Raw genomic sequence first — 20,100 nt, 5'->3', positions numbered from 1 at the left:
CAAGTGGACGGGGGCGGGGAGGAGAAGGAATCCCAAGCAGGCTATGCACTGTCAGCTCAGAGCCCATCACAGGGTTCAAACTCATGAAGCAAGAGATCATGACCTGAGCCAAGATCAAGAGCTGGACGCTTAACTGACCGAGCCACCGGGGTGCCCCGTCTAATCGGGCTGTAGACAGGGAGAACGAGCAGATGCTGCTTTTCACAGGACCATTCCATTTTCTCAGCAGTTTGGACCTTCAGAAGGAGAGGGTCAGACAAATATAAAGGTGACCACGTGGAAGCAAAAGGAAGAAACCTGGGGACACGTGGGTGGCTCAGTTGGTTAAGCTTTCGACTTTTGACTTCACTTCATGTCCTGATCTCACAGTTTGGGAGTTTGAACCCCACATGGGGCTCTCTGGGTGCGAGCTGGAGTCTCTCTCTGCCTCTCTCTCTGTCTCTCCCCACCTCAAAATAAATAAACTTTAAAAAAAAAAAAAAAAAAAAAGGACAGGTTATGAAATAGGGCTTCACTGTCCTGTAATCCTGACAGAACTCAATCTTTCTAATGCTTCACTTTATTCACCTGAAACAAAGAATTCTCTCTCCCGGTGGATAAATGCAGAGTACCTTGGGCCCTCTGGGGAACTAGCAGATATGCTATAAAAATGATTAATCTTGTACCCGGCTGGCTCAGTCGAAAGAGCATGCAACTCTTGATTTTGGGGTCGTGAGTTCAAGTCTCGTGTTGGGTGTAGAGATTACTTAAATAAAAACTTAAAAAAAAATTGTTTCAATGATTAATCGCGATGGCAGCAGGGGGAAAAATGTTTTTCACATTAGGAGGAGGCAGCACACAAAAACACAGGAAACAAATTTACTAAGTTTCGCTATACAATTTGCAGTTTTTTAGTAAGCAGGTATGTTCCAGCAAAAAAATTTTAAAAAAAGGAAAATAATTACCAGTCAGACCAAAGAATTCCTTTGAAGAAGATCTCAAACTGGCTGCCACTGGCTAAACGAATATCCCATCCACAGCTCCAAAGCCAACTCTTTTCCTAAGAGGTCGGCCAATACCACCAGCTTCCAGAGACGCAGCTATCATAAATACGTAAAAGTTCCCCTTACGCCAGCTTCACACAAAAACGTCTCTGATGTAAGTGGATGTTCACGTACCAGCTTAAACTTAAGAATAGCTTGGATTTTCCAGCCATTCAGCTCCCCACCTCAGTCAAGCTTTCCGCTACTATTTCAATCCTTAAAGCAAAAACTTTTTGAAAACTCACAGTCCCTGATTCCCCAAATCCAGAATCTGGGCCTGCTCCTACGTGAAGTTTCTCCTACATTCCCCATCTATCACTGCTCACACCAGAGCCACCGTGTACATCATTTCATTCCAAATCCAGTAAGCTAACACACTCATCTGTTCTGCCCAGTACTGGGCTCCCAACTCCTTGTGGCCTCACAGTGGTTTTCCTAGGACCTGACGCACAGGATAAGCTCTCTCCCACCTGCCTCACAGCTCTCTACCAGAGCAGACCGAACAAACTCAGCCCATTTGCTTCACCTCTGCGTTTCTCCCCCTGCCCCTACTCTGGAACTTTAAAATGAAAACCACAAACATGCAGATCAAGAAATTAATTTATTTCCTCACAACTAAACAACTGCAAGCTAGTCTAGAAGGCAGATCTGTTGTCACCCAGGCCTGTTCACCTTCCAATAAAACCCATAATCTCCCAATCTTCATTCTCTTGAAGGTTTATAGAAGTACAGCACATCCCTTCTACAAGCCTAAAACATTTTTTAAATTCTTCCACTTTCTAGACAACCTTTTCTATAGTGACCTTTCTAAAAATAAAAGTCTGGAGTGCCTGGCTGGCTCAGTTGGGAGAGCATATGACTTGATCTTGGGGTCGGGAGTTCAAGCTCCATGGTGGGCATAGAGCTTACTTAAAAAGATAAATAAAAAGAAAGAAAAAATAAAATAAAAATAAGTCTAATAATAATCAGCCTTAAGATTATATTCCCTAGGGGCGCCTGGGTGGTTTAGTCCATTAGATGTCTGACTCTTGGTTTTGGCTCAGGTCATGATCTCACATTCGTGAATTCGGCTCATGTGCTGACAGAGTTGGGCTCTGTGCTGACAGCGTGGAGACTGCTTGGGATTCTCTCTCTCTCTCCCCCTCTCTGCCCCTCCCCAGCTCTTGTGTGTGTGTGTGTCTGTGTGTGTGTGTGTATGTGCGCGCGTGCGTGTGCACACTCTCTCAAAATAAACATTAAAAAAAAAAGTCCCATGTTCTACTGAGTGAGCCAGCCAAGCACCCCAAAATTTGTTATGATTTTTAAGACTAACAAGACAATAAAAAATCTAGATAATCCATCAACAAGGTAGCAATTAAATAAACTGTATTACACCAATGCTGTAAAGTAGACCTTTATGGTCTGATGTAGAAAGAACTCCAAAAACACATTATAACATGAAAAAAGCAAATTGCAGAATCCTACGTGTATGTACGTACATATATACATGGGTGAAACATCTATGTATATATTAAGATACATAAAAGTATAAAAAAGGATTGGAAAGGTATTCCAAAATTTTTAACAACGGTTACCAATAGCTAGAAAAGTGGGGGTGGGGGAGATGTGCATGAAGAAGCATATACATTTTGCCCACATACTCTATTATTTGAAATTTTTAAACAAGGTGTACTTGTTTATTATAAGAACTAAAATTCTAACACAGTAAAATAATTAGCAGCCATAATATAATCAGTTCCAAACACAGTGCCAGACACGATGCTGGGGCTTCAAGCACCTTTATCAATAACCCTCAGAGACAAGAGAGTAAGATAAACTGACTATGCCCAAAGTCAGACTGAAGAAACTGAGGTTCAGAAAAGTCAGACAGGTCATAACTAGTAGTGCCTGAGTCGCAATCTGACCCAGGTCTGTCCAGATCCAAGCAAGATGCTATGTTCTTTCTATGAGATCACATAGCTGATGAGGGTTTAATCATTAATCACGAGTCTCAAATTCATGTACAAATGAGCTGTGATAAGACAGAACTCTATTATAGCTACCAATATTTTTGTTCAAGATTTATCATTTGTTTACATGTTTCTATAAATAACTGAAAACTACATAGGACCGTATCTCTCAGCTGCCCTGCAGGGTGATGCGCTTCCTGTGGGCGAGCTGAGTGGCACCCAAGTGAACGGAGAGGAGATCAACAAGTTATTCAAGCTCACACGTAAGATGACTGAATCTCGTTCTGGAAATAAAAGTACACATGAACAGTGCTACACTGCTGAGAAACAGACAAACAACAACAAAGAAGTGAGGAATTGCCCTAAACCTCCATCTGCTTCTTAGCATAGGCACAGAGGGACTCTGGGGACTGACCGGAGAGGTGGGTATTACCTAGGACACGTAGGGTACTTTCAAGGCCAAGAGGTCCAGTGATGTAAAAATATCTACTGCTACACTTACGAAGCTGGCCGGTCTTGTCTGAGGTCAATGGTGAAAACAACGGCGTCTTCACCTGCAGACAGGAACGTACAGGGAGAGTCCGGTTCCAGGGCCAACTGAAGGAGAAAAAAAGAAAGGATGAGGTTTCTGCAGATTAGAATCAGGGCCATCCTGATTCTTTATCTTTAGGAAGGACTGCATTTTATTTACTATTTACTTTTTAATATTTACTCTTGATAGAGACAGTGTGTGTGCGCGTGCACAAGTGGGGGGGGGGGCAGAGAGAGAGAGGGAGACGGGGGATTGAAGTGGGCTCCATGCTGACAGCAGAGAGCCTCAAGGGGGGCTCTAACTCATGAACTGTGAGATCATGACCCTTGAGCCGAAGTCGGATGCTTAACTGACTGAGCCACCCAGGCACCCCGGGAAGGACTGCATTTTAAATATCTCAAGAGGGCGCCTGGGTGGCTCAGTCGTTAAGCATCTGACTTGGGCTCAGGTCATGATCTCACAGTTCATGAGTTCTAGTTCCACATCTGGTGAGCTCAAGCCCTGCTTCGGGTGAGCATGAGCCCTGCTTTGGGTAAAACACAAGCCCCAGGTGAGCCCCAACTTCTCTCTTTCTCTTTCTCTGCCCCTCACTCATTTGTGCCCTCTGTCCCATAACTAACTAACTAACTAACTAAATACCTAAGCGAGAAAGCTGCCTAGCTGTTTTGTTACAAAACCCCGGGAAAAGAACTAATAAACCCATTCTCTCTTGTTGTGTGTGAATTAGTTAGAGCTTGTTGATCCCATACAAGTCAAGAGGACAGGAGTTTTGCTTTTTCAACTAAGTCCTCAAGGGATCTGAGTAACAATACCAAAGAAAAACGTCAGCCATTAACGTTCATTCTCAAAATCAATTCCGCTCTCGGGTGGGCAGAAAAATGGTGCCCAAGTGTCACTCTCTTACATCGTAGTTCTAAAAATTAGCTAACTAGCAGGTTTGGGGTAGGCTTAAGAATCAAAGAAATAGGTAATTTTCATATTTTCCGAGCCATTTGGGCTAGAAAAGGATACGCATTAGCTTAGGGTTTGTAAAAGCGGGCCACTCCCCCCCCACAGTATGACCACTCTGAGACTAGGCAGCTCGCAGCTCCTCACTGGCTGCCCCCATGACTGTCTGTCCTATATTCCCAGTTCTAAATAGGGCTTCCAGAAATAGTGCTGTCTGTGCCCTGAGACCTGGGCAAAAAGTTGGTGCTCTCACATGCGAGGAGCCGACCACTAGGGCTTTGGCGCCGTTAAGATGTTCTAGATACAATCGAAGTAGATTTAAGAAGTTTGGAAGCCGCAGGAGACCTCAAGGATTTCCAAAGCAACCGTGGGTCGGCTTCGGCTTCATCAACTGAATGCGACACGTGCAAGATCCAGAGAGCTCTCAAACACTTGCCTTCCAAGAAGTTTAGGGTGGCTGCTTTTTCTCCCTTTCCAGCTACAAATTTTAGGACTGAGAGAAGTGAGGCAGGTGTCCACGACAGAAGGGACACAATGGGCAGAGATCTACGAAGGCCTTGGCTGAGATCCGGGGCTGAGGAGCTGGACCACACAACCGTGGGGGCGAGAGCTTACTTACCTTGTGGGACGCTCCCTTGTGCTGGGCCACACGCTTCGTGTTCTTGCAACACTGTGTGGCAGACAGCTCTGCTACCCGCACCTGCCCGTCACGGGCACACATGGCCAGGGTGGAGTCACCGCTGTTAGGAAGGAACTTGGCCTGGAACGTTAATGACAAAAAGGGATACACAAAAGAAATTGAGGAGGTGAATCTGAGAGGGAAAAACGGGATAACGGCCCCACCCCATCCCTTCTGTTGGGCAACGGTTGGAAACTTGGCTCTCCTAGCCTTATACCCTTGGCTCAAATCCCGTTTCTTCCAAGAGTTAAAGAAGAGGGAGGAAAACCTTCTGATAGAAGACGGCATTGCAGGTGACTCTGGAAGGCTGAACTGGCACAGGATTAGTGCTCAGGTGAACTAGGGCTACGCCTACGAGGGGAGAACCGTAAGGAAAAGAGGAGGAAAGTCTATCTTGATTCAGGAAGCAAAGGGAAACTTGTTACAAAGGCAACCAGTGCCTTCTCTCCGCAGAAGAGCTCCCACCCAGGAATCAATGCTAGTTGCAGTATGATGGAGGGGCTGATGAGTAAACGAGAAGGACAATACTAACAGATATTCATCAAACGTTTATTAAGTACAAGACAGGATTCTAGACTGCTCAGCTTCCGTATTAATCCTCACGATCCTGTTTCTAGCTCCACGTTACAGATACACAAACTGAAGCCGGAGATTACAGAATTTGCCCAAGATCACAAAGCTAGCGAGGGGGCAGGGCCAGGATGGGAACCCCGTCTGGCTCAAGAGCCTCTGCTCTTAGATGGATGCCTTCTATCAGGGTCCCCTGGGTACCTTCCTGATGACTTCCAAGCACCCGACCTATGACGAGGCTTCTGACCGCCACCAGGCTTGGGAAGAATGAAAGGCGGTCATGGCTCTTTCAGCGTATTTAACTCCTCTAAGTGATCAAGGGAGCCACGACACGACTGAGCCCTGAGGCCAGTCCAGACTCACTGTCTGCTCCCGCTCCAAGCACCTCAGGCTTGTCTAACTCCTGCCTGACTTTCCCAGTGGCTGTCCTGCTCCCTTGCCTCACCTGGAAGACATTGCTTTTGTGGCCGCTCTCAAAGTCCAGCACTGGCTGCCGCCGCACCCAGTCCCAAACCACCACTTTCAGGTCATCGCTGCCACTGGCCAGCCAGGTGCCGCGCTGGTTAAAGTGCAGGGTGTTGACACAACCATTATGGCCCTCGAGCCCATGCTGCAGGCGGAAACGCTGCACAAAGACTCTTGCTCCACAAGCCTCATAGACAAAGCGGGCGCTAGAACCCAGCTCCCGCTCCCGAAGGGCAGGAAGGGCTTGCCACCGAGGTCGAGGCAGGGCGGATGTCTCCGAAGACACCCAGTCCTCCAGGGCCCGCTCATCATCTGATGAGTCCTGGTCACGGTTGGCCCGCTTCCGCTGGACACGGCGCCGAGGGTGCGCTTCCTCTTCCTCCTCCTCTTCTTCCTCTTCTTCCTCTGAGCGGTCATGGACTTGGTTTTCGTCGTTGATGGAGTAATGGCCAGTGTCTTCCATGCTGTCAGAGTCCTTGTCTTCACCTGAGCTCTCCGTATCTGTACCCCGGCTTCCTGTGCTGGCACGGTTGGGGCCACCATCATCCCCAGTCAAGCTCAAGCTCAGGTCTGAGGCTTCCACTTCAATGCCTGAGGATGTCTCCCTCCCCTCCTCAGCGCCAGACATCTCCTCTGGACTGCTAGACAGGCTTCCTGCATGGTAGTGAGGAATGGGCGGGCGAGGGGGAAAACAAGGAAACGGGAGAGTGATCAGAAGGATGTTCCCTCCTCGGTCCAAGAAATCATCACGCCCAAGGATCCAGAAACCAACTCTGGTCAACGTGCTTTTGTTCAAGTGCTTACCATAAAGACTACCTTCTGAGGGGGGAGTCTCGTATAGGACAAGAAACTGGACAGATTAAGATCAAAGCCACAGGCAAACAAAGGTGCTTCAACCCAAGTGGAAAACCACAGGGCAGCCCAAGAGTCTGATAACTCCCCCTCCCCACCACCACCTCTCTCTAGCAAAGCACAGCCAGGTGGAGTCCAAGTACATCTGATACAACTACCTTAAGCTCTGTTCTGCTGGACACACGTCTATTAAGCACAGCAAACAATTAAGTCAAATAGGAAAAAAAAAAAAAAAAAAAAAAAGAACAGCCATTCCCAGCAACAGCTGGCACCTCCATCTTCTTAGAGGAAGGCAGAAAACAGATTAAAATCATTCTGACAGTGGCGGTAGAGAAGAACGATTTCCTACTTCAAGGAAGTACCACCACCTCCCACCTCCTAAATCCCAGTTTCTTCCCTTGAGGTCTTAAAGTCCACTAAGAATCCAGAAGAAGGTAGAAGGGACATGCGGTAACTGTGGTCCTGGGTTCCTGGTTCGCTGTTCGCTAATAAATGTGTTCTAATAACTTCCATTAATTTAATAACGTTAACACTACATCTAGTTATTGGAACTCTACCCTGAGGTAGAGTTTTACCAGGAAGCACACGCAAAACTGATGACAAGCAACGCTACCAGAGTGGCACCCGGGAAGGGAAGTTCACCACGTTTTCCAGTCTGCCATGTTGGTGGCCGTAAAAGAACCGGGCCACTTGGACCAATCTAACCCCCGACAATGAGACACTGCATTCTCCCAACGACAGCCAGGTCTTATTTCAGCGAGCACTCTGGCAATGTGCTAGAGCCAATACGGCCGCAGCTTCCACACTGAAGCCGAGGTGTGAAGAAAGGAAGGAGGGAATGAGGATTTTGAACACCGTTCACGGCCTCCTTTCCTGATGATGCCAAATTTTACCTTACCAGAAGTGAAGGCTGTTAGGAAAAGCAGACCAGCGATGGGCGACTCTGGTATGAGCTATCCAACCCCACGATGACATTTAAAGGGTTCAAAGCAGTGCCTGACCGCTTAGTCACCTGGAGCAGAGTGGCAATTTCTAAAAATCTTTGCGGCAACGGAACCCCTTCACAACGAACTCTGAGGCAAAACCCAACACAGAAAACAGATGAACAATACAAGCACTTTGGTTCAAGCAGTGACAGAAGGCTGGGAGACACATCAACAGCTCTTTTCAGAAAAGCACCCCAACTAAGATCCCAGCACGAAAACAAGTGGTGCAGGAACTGGAAGAAAAAGGGGAAAAGTGCAGCAATTTTCTCCTAGGAACTGCATCTGCTGAGACTGCTGTGGATGCTGAGAAAGATTAGTAGTTGTGGTTTCTGACACACAATTGGCTTTGAAACTGGGAGTGGCGAGAAAGGCCGAAATACCACACTTTCGCTTCTACGCAGAAGGAAAATGTAAACACCGAAAATCCTAGCATTTACTGTTAAAATTATGATTAACAAATCAAGATGACTTGGGGGCTCTACCAGATTAAGTTAAGGGCCAGAGCAAATCGCGAGCTCAGCAAGATGACCCTAACAGTCGATGACCAAGATCTAGCCCAGAGGCTGGCAAATTTTTTCTACAAAGGGCCCTGTCGCAAGTACGCGATGCCGCTGTTACGGCACAAAAGGACCCGTAAGCACCATGTGAACGAATGGGACGTGACCGTGTTCCAACACACTTTACAAAAACAGCGGCAGGCTGGATCTGGTCTGCTGGCCATAGCCCGCTAATCCCCGATCTGGCTAACAGCCAAATTCCAAACCACTCTAGAACCCTGAACTTTTCAATTAAGCCCAGCAAAAAATCTGAACCACTGTCTTTCACAGAAAGAAGATGAATGAACAGCAATGATAAGAAGGGAACAAAGGAGCAATACACAGCATTTTTTAAAAATCTCACTTTTCCTTACTCCGCTTCACTGTTCCACCAATCACATCAACTAGAATTTAGCCTGTAGTCCTGGCCCGCAAGGTGTTGAGGAACGCTAGACTCTTGTGCTGCCCAATTCTATGCATTTGAAGGACATTTCTCAGTTAAGAAGCTGGCTCAGGGTTCAAGCACTGATTGAATAACCCATGTCAAAATCCCGACATTCTACCTTCAAACCTGCCCTCGACCCAGTGATTTAACACTTGCCAAGACCCTACAAAGCAAGCAAGCAAGCCCTGACTCCAGTCGGTCCAGGCTGTAACTCCGTCTGTCGTCCACTAGCTCTATCGAACTATAAGCTACCACAGAAAGAGACCTCTCATCACAAGTGGGGAAACGCACCTTCCCACAACTCCTTGTTTCCTACACACAAAACAGTGCAGGAAAGGTCCACTCTTAGGAAAGATGTCCTTCCCTCCACTAAACTCCAGGCCTCCACTTTCCCTGGGGGAGGAGGAGACCCTCAGGTGGCCCCTTACCGTTGGCTAAGTCTGTTTTGCCTTCTGCGCCGTTCCCTTTGCTGGACATCTTGAGCGATGTTTACCGTAGCCAGCCTGCATTTAGGAGAGGAAGACAAGGAAACAATTAGGAAATAGTCTGGGAGAGAAGAGAAAAGGGACAGGAGATTTAACAACGCACAGCCTTTATCGTTTTCATAAAAATGACTTTTTGAGGGGTGCCTGGCTGGCTCAGTCCCTGGAGCATGTGACTCTCACTTGATATAGGGGTTAAGTTCAAACCCATGTTGGGGGTTTAAAGTAGAGATTACTTTAAAAAATATCTTGGGGGGCACCTGGGTGGCTCAGTCGGTTAAGCGTCCGACTCTTTGATTTCGGCTCAGATCATGATCTCCTGTTTTGTGAGACTGAGTCCCGCACTGGGCTCTGTGCTGGCAGCACGGAGCCTGCTTGGGATTCTCTCTCTACTTCTCTCTCTCTGCCCCTCCCCCACTCCTGCTTTCTCTCTCAAAATAAGTGAACTTTTTTTTTAAAGCTTTAAAAAAAAAAACTTTTTGAGTCTGTGCTCAACAGGGCTTCTCAGCTGCTGAAAATCCTATCAGGCCCCCCTCCCCCATGTCTAAATTCCATAAAGAGGCAGTATCTTTGGGAGGTCAACTGCTATCTCTTTACCTGAGTAACTGGCAATGATTTTTCAGATGGAAAGGAAGGAACTGAAATAAAACCTGAACCAGCAGGCATGTATCCAGTGAGAGGTACTACAAGCAGAGAGCCTGAACACAAAAAGCTAGCTTCAGCATTGCCCTCTAGGCAGGAATCTTCTGCTGTAAATTCAGTCAGATGTGTCCATAAATTTTATGAAACACCATCTTCATAACATGAAGCAGAGGGCCAGACTCTGAATATCATCTTACACACAAGTCAACAGAGACAGAAGAGACCAAGCTCTTGGGGCGAGAGCTTGGGCTTTGTTTGCTCAGATGCCTAGCTTCAAACTTACAGGCACAGACATTAACTAAGGACGACAAGAAGCAAAGCCGAATTAGAATTCAGGAGCAAGGAGCGCCTTGCCCCCAAGAAAGAACCTAAGGTTTCTTTCTTCCTCTTACAAGTAAGTCACCGAGTACAAAGCTGGGGAAGAAGAGGGTGACGTTTCCATCTCAGTCCGTTTCATAAAACAGCAAACATTATTGCACCTAACTCCACCAACTTTCACCAGATTTATCTTTTCGGCAAAGCTCTGTCTGGGAACCGGGGTACCTAGCTTTTTTTCCTCTTATGCCACTATAACACGTTCATTATTTTTACAGAGCCTCACTCCCACCTCGAGCAAATTCCAAAGAGCGAAGAATAATATTATTCAGACTAGAATTTTGTGAAGCCCTTTCAGTGCCTGGACAAAAGGCACTGGTAAAAGACAAAGTATGATTATGACTCCGGTCCTCGTACCCAGGCACACTGGCTTCTAATCTTTCAACAGCCCTTTCATTCCCATAACAATTATCCCAGAAGCAGCCCCGCCCGCATCCTTACCCCCTACTCTCCTCTACAGAAATCCAAGTTGCTTCAGCAAGTGTCCCCTGCCAAGAGACAGCTGCCCAAGGCTCGCTCCGCAGCCCAGGGCGGGGGGTGGAAATAATGCACAGGCAGGACCAAGGCCGAGTCCGGGGAAGGACCTGGAAGGGTGCTGGGAGACAATGCCAACAAAGCACAGATTTGTGAAGCCGCGCGGAAAACGACGGGCGAAGAGCGGTCCGCGGGGCCGGCTGGTTTCCTCCCGCTGCTGCTCGGAGGCGGCGTGTTGTGAGCGTTCTGCACACAGCACCGGCCTCTCCTGGCAGCAGTCCCTGTTTCTACTCTTTAGCATCTCGCAGCATCTTCTTCCCCACCCGGGGCTGAAATCCATTCTATTTAAACTGCAAAAGTCCCGCAGGGTAAGGAAAACAAGCTGTGCTACTTTAAGATTAAAAACCTCAGGTCATAAGCACACGTGATGATGGTCAACTGAGGAGAGACCTGAGGTTTCTGACCTCCAGGAGCAAACCTCTCAACCGGCCCCTACTTTCCACCTCACCATCATCCACCTCCAAAGAAGAAAGTGGCTCCGGAGACCCCTTCTCGAGCCCGAACTGCACCAACTCCTCCAGAGGCCCAGACGGCCTGAGCTGCAGACTCAGGTCGGTGCCTGAAAACACAGCCGCGCTCCCGGCCTCCGGGGCCAGGAGAAGCCAGAGCTCCTAGCTTGGCGAGGGGGAGAGCAGGGCCTCACGGTTCAACCCCAGGCTGCAGAGCTGGTCGTCCGGGGAAAATGGCTTACGGTTCTTGCAAAATGAGATCTTCTTCGTGAGGAAGAAAGCTGACGGAACGTATCGCTAAATTCAGAAACAGGGACAACCCCGTGAATGCTTATGCCAACTCTGTTTAATCACGGACTTGGAAGGCAGATAGCTTCTGAAGGTCACATCTTAGGGGCCATGGAGTTTAGCAAAATTAGTTGTAGATTGAAAATTAGTCCAGGGTTGCAGCATGAGTAAGCCATTAGCATCCTTTCTGACTTTGGATGAGCTACTTAACCTTCCTGAGGCTTCATTTTTCTCTTTTTGTAAAACAGTAGTGGTTAACTCCAGAGACGGTCGAGATAAGCAGAATTCTACGTTAAACGTTCTGCAGAAGGACGCTCTGGAGCAGTGGTCTCAAAACGGATTATAAACCCCTATCGGTGAAAATTTTTACCATGAATCCTGAATATGTGTGCGTGCATGTACATACACGTTATCTAACCGATTCACATTAAATATTACATTTAATGTTTGTAGCGGGAAAAAAATTCCAACATTCTTTCTCTATACACCACCGGACCACATTCCATACCCCTCTGGGTGCACACCTTCCCCCTCAGGAGGACCACTTTTTTAAAAAGCCAAGAAATGATGACAATAAAATACAATCACTTTGGAAAGGAGTTGTTGTTCTTATCATATAAATTTCTGTCAGAATGAAGAAGTTTAACGCCATCTCAACTCTGGGGCAGGAACTCAAGTGTCCAACTGAAAACAGGCTAAGATGCTATGACAGGGCCCTAGGTCTCAAGTATAAGAACCGCTCTAGAGTCTCCGCCGCCATCAAAGATGATGGTTATTTTATAATCAGAGGCTAGGGACCCTACTTGACCCAAACATAAATTGCTTTCTTCATTTTTTAATGCACTACATTCCCAGCAAATCCACTGCTTTTACCTTGATCAATTTCCATGTAAAATTCAGTCCAGAGCAAACGAATCTGAGCTCGGAGGAGCTGATTGATGAGCTCACTGTCCCAGGTAGCTGGGGGAGTTTAATTAGATTAGCCCTGCTGCCTACACTCTAAAAATAACCATAACCCCTGCCAAACAGAAGGTTAAAGAGTAAACTACTGGGGGATGGGGGAAAAAGATCCAGGTGTCATTTTAATTTCTACCCAAGAAAGGCCAGTGACCTAGATCTCTCCTGTCTTAAGGAAAAGGCCTTAAAGTTTTAACCAAATATATGACAAAATACTAACTAAAAACCAAGCAAAGAGGCAGTTAATACAGTGTACGAGAGTACTTTGTGGGGGCGCCTGGGTGGCTCAGCCGATTAAGCGTCCCACTTCAGCTCAGGCCATGATCTCGCAGTTTGTGAACTGGAGCCCTGCGTTGGGCTGACGGTGCAGAGCCTGCTTGGGATTCTCTCTCTGTTCCTCCTCCACTCACGCTTTCTCTCTCTCTCTCTCTCTCTCTCTCACAATAAACTACTACAGAGCAATAAAAAGGAGTGGATTACTGACACACACAGCAACGAGGACGGGTCGCAAATACGTCATGCTAAGTCAAAAAAGCAAGACTCAAGCAGCTACGTAACAGGATTCCTCTCATGGGACATTCTAGAAAAGATAAACTACGGGGACAGACAGCAGATCAGTGGTTGCTGGATGGGGGTGGAGAATGGACAACGACCAGGCACAAGAAGACTTCTAGAAACGACGGAGTTGTTGTCCGCCTCGACCGTGGGTGGTGGTGTTATGTGAGTATGCGTTTGTCAGAGTCCACAGAACAGGTCACTGAAAAAAGGCATAGATTTTACTGTATGTGAATGATTCCTCAATAAATTTGGCCAAACGAAAGAGAATGAGAGAAAGGAGGCAGGGGGAAGAAGTTGGGCAAAATGTAAAGGATAATCATTAAAAATTAAAAATACTAAATTCTCATGGGGCGCCTGGGTGGCTCAGTCGGTCAAGCATCCGACTTCAGCTCAGGTCATGATCTCACGGGTTGTGAGTTTGAGCCCCGCATCGGGCTCTGTGCTGACAGCTTGGAGCCTGGAGCCTGCTTCGGATTCTGTGTCTCCCTTTCTCTAACTCTCCCCCGTTCATGCTCTGTCTCTCGCTGTCTCAAAAGTAAATAAACACTAAAAAAACAATTTCTTTTTTTTAAATACTAAATTCTCAAGCCTGTGACAGAAACAAGTCAGCTAAAGTGGTCAACACACCACAGTAAATGAAGGCAAAACATCAGGTCTTCTTGTTTGAAAAAGAAAGTGTGGGAGGAATTTTACTGTGACCAAAGCTGCCCGTGACTTACCAGCAGCACCATTAAAGGCAAGCGAGGGGTGCCTGGGTGGCTCAGTCGGGTAAGCGTCCGACCCCGGTGATGATCTCACAGTTTGTGAGTTTGAGCCCCATGTCCCCTGCTTGGAATGCTCTCCCCCCCACGCCCCTACCCCTGCCTCTCTCTCAAAACAAATAAACACTAAAAAAAAAAAAAAAAAGGCAAGATAGGCAAGATGAAGCCTAAACTTCTAAAAGACCCCAACACCTAGTTGGTGACAGCTAAACGTATCAAGAAACGAAAGCAATTCAAAATAGTTCCAGTGGTTGTACTGTTATTTTGTATACTTACTGCTTTTATTTTTCAAATTTCTCCTAAATTTCATTTTAACTCCTTTGCTAGGAAAATAGGCCCGACGGGCACATCTACTCCTCCAAACGGTACCGCCACTGCTCCCTTTACCGAGACCCGAGCTCACCGACACACGAGCCCGGAGCGCTCCGGTGCCTGGCGTGGTGCGCCTCCCTCTGCGAGTCAAGGGCCCTGCTCTCCTATACCGACACCCGGAGTTGGAGCAAAGTTTTAGAATTTCCTCTGAAACTGAGAAACAGTGGTAGGAAATACTTCAATTATTGGTAAAACACCTACCAGAGAGCCACACGGTCTCGGGTTGCTCTTGGGAGGACAGACGTCCCAACACCCCCATCACGGGACAGCTGTTCAGGGCCAATCTCCATCCACGGGCCTAATTTACCTCTTTGCCCTGGGCTCTGCGGTCCATCTGGAATCGACCAGTCCTACTTTCCCCATCCCCAATTGTGGAGTTCAAGCTGAAATGGCTCATTTTCAATCCTTTCTCCTCACCTTACTATTTCTTTACTTCACAATAAACACTTCTGGCCAACCCTCCGGCCACCAGCCACACTCCATCGGTATGGAGTTTATTCATCAGACGACCTCACGCACTGAAATTCAAAGGATAACCCCAAGGAAACTGAAACTCATACTAGAAACCACGTTTCCCGGGGGGCAGGTTCTGGGCCACTCTCTATTAAGTGCCTGGAGGGGCTGACCACACTGCCCGGTCTCCCCTGGTAAGCTGGACGGAGGAGCAGAAAGAGACCCTACGTGCTTCCGGGTCAGGGAAGTTAATGTCCATCAGTTTTTTGTTGTGCAGACTTCACAGCACAAGGCAACCTAACTGCACGGCACTCGAGCTGCCCCTGCTTATCCCGATTATAGGGCTCTGGCACCACCCAGTGGCCCATCTACACACAGACAAGCTACTAACACAACAACGTACAAGGCAATACAGGAGCTACAAATACAGACAAGGCAGTCATGATCCCCTCTGCAGCCGATCATCGATTAGGAAAAATGAGTACACAACTACGATACAAGTGATCCAAGCACCAATCACGGTTACAAAAAAGATAAACTGGGCTTTAAAGGCAGGACAGGGTTTCAGGGCGTAAAGGTGAGAAAGACCAGGACAAGGATGAGAAAATACATGGAGGATGAAAAACATGTTCAAGTCTGGTTTGGCTGGCTGGTGGGGTACAGCTGATTAGTTAAGGAGTGCAGGAGGTGTAGGGGTGTGTGTGTTTGTGTGTGTGTGTGTGTGTGTGTGTGTATTAGGCATCAGGAAGATTGTTTTGTCAAGGATAATAAGACCGACAGAAACGGACAAAAACGGAAGGACAAACCAGTTTAAAGGCTGCCATGGTTGTTGAGGTAAAAAGCGATGAGCACCTGTCTTAGGCTGGTGGCAGAAGACATTAAAAGAAGAGAGTTGATGTGAGAACCCTGTAGAGGTAAAACTGATGGCTCAATGGTAGTTATGAAGCTCACAAAGTCAAAAAGACAAGCTTGAGGCTGGGTGCCCAAGGGAAGTCAATCCCACAAATGAGAAGCTGCCATGCGGGAGAAGAGATGAATTTGATTTTATGTTTAAAATCCAAGTCGACACGTCAGGAAGGGAGCAGAAAACAAGTGTGGGTCTGAAATTTGAGAAATCAGGGTCAGAGATACAGACTTGGGAACGACTTACACGGAGAAGCTTCAAAATCAACTACCTTATAAACTTCACCTCACTCAACAACAAAAACGTATGTACCCGAGAAAGGTGAGAGAGTCCGAGGAAACAATCCCGGGTTAACATCTACCCTTGGAGAAAGAAGTAAGAGGGAGGCAGGAAGACGCTCAGGAGAGCGGAAGGAATAAGGAGGGCTAGGTGTCTTGGAAGTCAAGAGCTAAAAAGGTTTCGAGAAGGTGGGGACGGTCCACGTAGAGAGAGAGGGAGAAAGAGAGAATTCCCATTTCAAATGCCACGGAGAAGCCCAGAAAGACGCGTACTGAGAAAAGGCTCGAAGAGTCAGAGAAGCTGTCCATGGAATTACCTCAGATATGAAGGGAGAATGTCATTTCCTCCCTCTTCAAGGATCATAAAAGGACTCAGTTATCTCTTCAGCTGAGTCCATTAGTTATTTCCTGAAAAAATTCATCAGTCTACCAATCAATCATCACCTGAGACCCATGTTTAAACAATTCAGTATTTTTTTTTAATTTTTTTAATGTTTACTTTTGAGAGAGAGAGAGCGTGAGCAGGGGAGGGGCAGAGAAAGAGGGAGACACCGGATCGGAAGCGGGCTCCAGGCTCCGAGCTGTCGGCACAGAGCCCGACGCGGGGCTCGAACCCACAAACCGCGAGATCGTGACCTGAACCGAAGTCGGACGCTTAACCGATTGAACCACCCAGGCGCCCCAGAAATGTTTTTATTTATGCAGTCATGTGGACAGACCTTTTAGTCTTTAGATACGCTCTTATAAGAAACACCGAATTCTTCCTTTGAGCTCATTTGCTTCATCACTCGGCACTGAAGAGTCCGGTTTTTAAAGACAGAATCTGGTAGAACAGAAGGGTTTCTGGTGTCAGCCGGACCTGGGTCTGACTCTGCCTCTACCACTCACTTTTACGTTTGTTTCTCCTCCTATAAAATGGGACGATACCATTACCCTGCAGAAGCTGGTTTAGAGAATTAAAGACATTTTTGCAAAGAGCTTGTCTGTACCTGGGAGGTACGTGTATTTTCTTTCTGGCTTCTCATTTCTGGTTCCAGACCACATTTCCTAGAGAAGCCTGGGCGTCTTCACCACCCAGCAATGATCTTCCAAACACTGTACACAAATGAGGACACGGTTCTAAGTCTAGGAAATCTGTTTACCTGTTCTCATTGGCCTTTTAAAGACTCAGAGATCTGCCAATATCTCTCGAGCGCATCCATGCTCTACGAACTACAGGTAAAGCAATATACCCAGGTGCCTCTCTCTGAATTCTTCTCCCTCTTGAAGGCTCACTGGATGGCCAAGGTGAGGACCTCAAAGCAATCCTCACAGGTGACGAGGAAGAAAATAAAGAATACCTGCATCAACTATACTATGAACAAGAAACTTCTTTCCTCCTTTGGATGAATGCCTCCTCTCCCTGTTGGTAATTCCAAATGTCCTGTGTTTACAGTTTATTGGCTTTAATTCTAGTAACAGTATTTCAGAGTATGTTAGGAATGCGCTCTAAACCTTAAGTGCTGTCTGCGGCAACAGACTTAAGGGACCTTTTATGACAACATTTAAGCCCATTTACCTCAGTTTAAATGATTCTAAGGAAAATTCATTTCCAAGGAAACTCCACTGTGTTTCCACGATGAAATGATTTACCTTTACATGAGAATCCAGCCCCCGTTACCAGTTTTTGCACTCACACTGCAAACTGTTCTTTAATCGCTGGAAAGGAGATGGAAGTGTGATGCTCCAAAGATAGAACTTCTAATAAAACAGTAAAACGGAAAGTCTCAAAACCTCAAGAAGTGCCCTCCTACCTGCACTAGGTGAGAGGGAAGAGTTTTAATGCTGGGTCCTAAAATAAGGTCAAAAACACGTCTGATGATGTGGCAGTGCTTAAACTACACCAGGGGAATACAGCCTCCTGGCTACCACTAGAGGTAAATCCTACGACAGGTTTCCAGATGGCTGAGAAAAACCAGAACAACAACAAAATGACATGAGAGGCAAGCATGGATGCTCCACGTTAGAACTTGGACAGGCCTCCTTACACAGGATCCGTACCAACGACAAGAGCAAAAATCTAACCTCTCACACGCGATACCAAAAACATCGCCAATAACCCAATCCATTACACATACTCCATTTCATTAAAAAGATGCCATCTGTGTCATATTAGTCACTCCCCAGGCCCTATCTGCAAACTCAGGGCAGACTCAGTTCATTAATTTATCTTTAGCATGCACACTCCAGAGGTGAAGGTAGCACTTGAGAAAGTGGGCTTCTGGCCCAGAAACCAGGTCCTACAGAGACACAGATAAAGGCCTGCTCTAAAGAAGCGTGACCGAGTCACAAAATTCATCACACACTAACTTTCAAAGACCTTTCAAGGACTTTCTTCTCCAAGAAAATAACTGAATCAGTAAACAAGAATTTCTGACCAATCCTAACCGTGGCACAGTTCCTCTATTATATGCACGAAAACATTAAGATGAAGTTTTCATTATTACTGTGAAGCTAACCTAAAATCATTGGCAGGTAGCTTTGACATGAAGATATACACGTGTCACTACCTCCGCGTCCACTGCTGGTTCAATTCTTCCAGTTAGTTGCCCGGGGTTCCAAATGGGTTGAGTGTAAGCCGATTATCTTGGCTTACTGATAATTTGTTTTTTTAAAAAAGAAAAAGCTAATTCAGTCTTAACGACTAACTTTAATGCCAATGTTATGCAAAAAAAAAAAAACCTCTTAATTCTGTCTTTTATAATCCGGAAAATTCCTAGACATGTTTAGAATAACTTTTCTCCAGTAGAAACAATCCAGAAACAAATCTATCTCCTGAAAACAAAGGTTAATTAGTCACTGCAACTCACCTGATAGAACACAGGACCGAGAGCATGAAACTCGAAGGTCTCAGTCTCCCACAACAGGGCACACTTCTGCAGAATGTCTTCTAGAGTCCTTTTGCTTTTGAAATGTCAGTATTGTTTTAAACAGGCCACAAAAAGGCTGCTTTCTTTTACTCTCTCTGCAGACAAGCTTGTCTTAGGTTGATCCTAGTGAACGCTAAGGATCACAGCACTGGTACTGGTTCCTATACATTCCACAGACTGCTGTATACAGTGCCCTGTCAGGCTGGCGGTGGGAACTAAGGTCACAGTCACAAGCATACCTACCCTCCCACTCAGCCATGCTAGGAAATACTTCCTACTAAGATGCGACAATTCTCATGCGACGCCCTGAAATATAAAATAACTTCAGAAAAGTAAGAATTTTATCGTTGTGGCCCACAAACTAAGAATACTGGTTCACTATATACACAGATGTCACCTGAAGCACAGAAGGTGAAACCCCTGGGGGAGGAGAGATTCTCACCCAGCACACAGAGTAATAAGGAACAAAGTTATACCTTTTTCAACACATCTCCTTTTCTCCTCCCACCCCACCCCTCTCCCAACACAGATCTCCAGATCTCACAAAAACCTAAGTAATAGATCAGGGCGCCTGGGTGGCTCAGTCGGTTAAGCATCTGACTTCGGCTCAGATCATGATCTCAGGGCTCGTGAGTTCGAGCCCCGTGTCGGGCTCTGTGCTGACAGCTCAGAGCCTGGAGCCTGTTCTAGATTCTGTATCTCTGTCTCTCTCTGCTCCTCCCCAACTCATGCTCGCTCACTCTCTCTCACTCTATGAATGAATAAAAACAGTAAAAAATAATAATAATAATAATAATAATAATGCAGTCTCAGTCCACCTCAACACCCTCTACCCAAGTCCACTTTTGGTGGTGGTGGTAACGAAAGCTGACCAAGCCTAATTTGGTCACTGGCCTGAATGAATACAGTTGATTTCATTGCGACGTGATCAACACTTGAATTTTCATGTGCCCTCACCTCCCCCAAAAATGTAGAAGAAAAGCCAACAAGAGAAGGTTAAAAACCTGCATCTATGCCATCATGCTGTTAAGACGGGCCAGCTGGGGGGATGAAATAAAACGCTCCACACTCCTAGCTCCCTAGCCCAGACTCACTTCCGAGAACAAGGAGACCTTTTCATGGTCTAGGCCTCTGATGATCTATTGATGGGGGTC

The 20,100-nt window shown here is 46.5% G+C and overlaps 1 protein-coding gene across 3 annotated transcripts in view; it reads right to left on the bottom strand.

Moving 5' to 3' along the window:
* DCAF8 (DDB1 and CUL4 associated factor 8) overlaps nucleotides 1–20,100 on the bottom strand; it is a 40,577-nt gene that overhangs the window by 17,621 nt on the left and 2,856 nt on the right. For all 3 annotated transcript variants that reach the window (XM_043568933.1, XM_043568931.1, XM_043568932.1), the window contains exons 3-6: nucleotides 9,413–9,487; nucleotides 6,146–6,819; nucleotides 5,071–5,211; nucleotides 3,474–3,568 (exon numbers count right to left, since the gene is read on the bottom strand). In XM_043568933.1, coding sequence (XP_043424868.1) covers nucleotides 3,474–3,568; nucleotides 5,071–5,211; nucleotides 6,146–6,819; nucleotides 9,413–9,461 — 959 coding nt within the window. In that variant the 5' untranslated portion in view covers nucleotides 9,462–9,487. The remainder of the gene's footprint in view (nucleotides 1–3,473; nucleotides 3,569–5,070; nucleotides 5,212–6,145; nucleotides 6,820–9,412; nucleotides 9,488–20,100) is intronic.

Source organism: Prionailurus bengalensis, chromosome E4 (assembly GCF_016509475.1).
Source record: "Prionailurus bengalensis isolate Pbe53 chromosome E4, Fcat_Pben_1.1_paternal_pri, whole genome shotgun sequence".
NCBI lineage: Eukaryota > Metazoa > Chordata > Mammalia > Carnivora > Felidae > Prionailurus > Prionailurus bengalensis.
The sequence above is the reverse complement of the archived record's forward strand: the minus strand, read 5'-3'. Positions and strand labels throughout refer to the sequence as shown.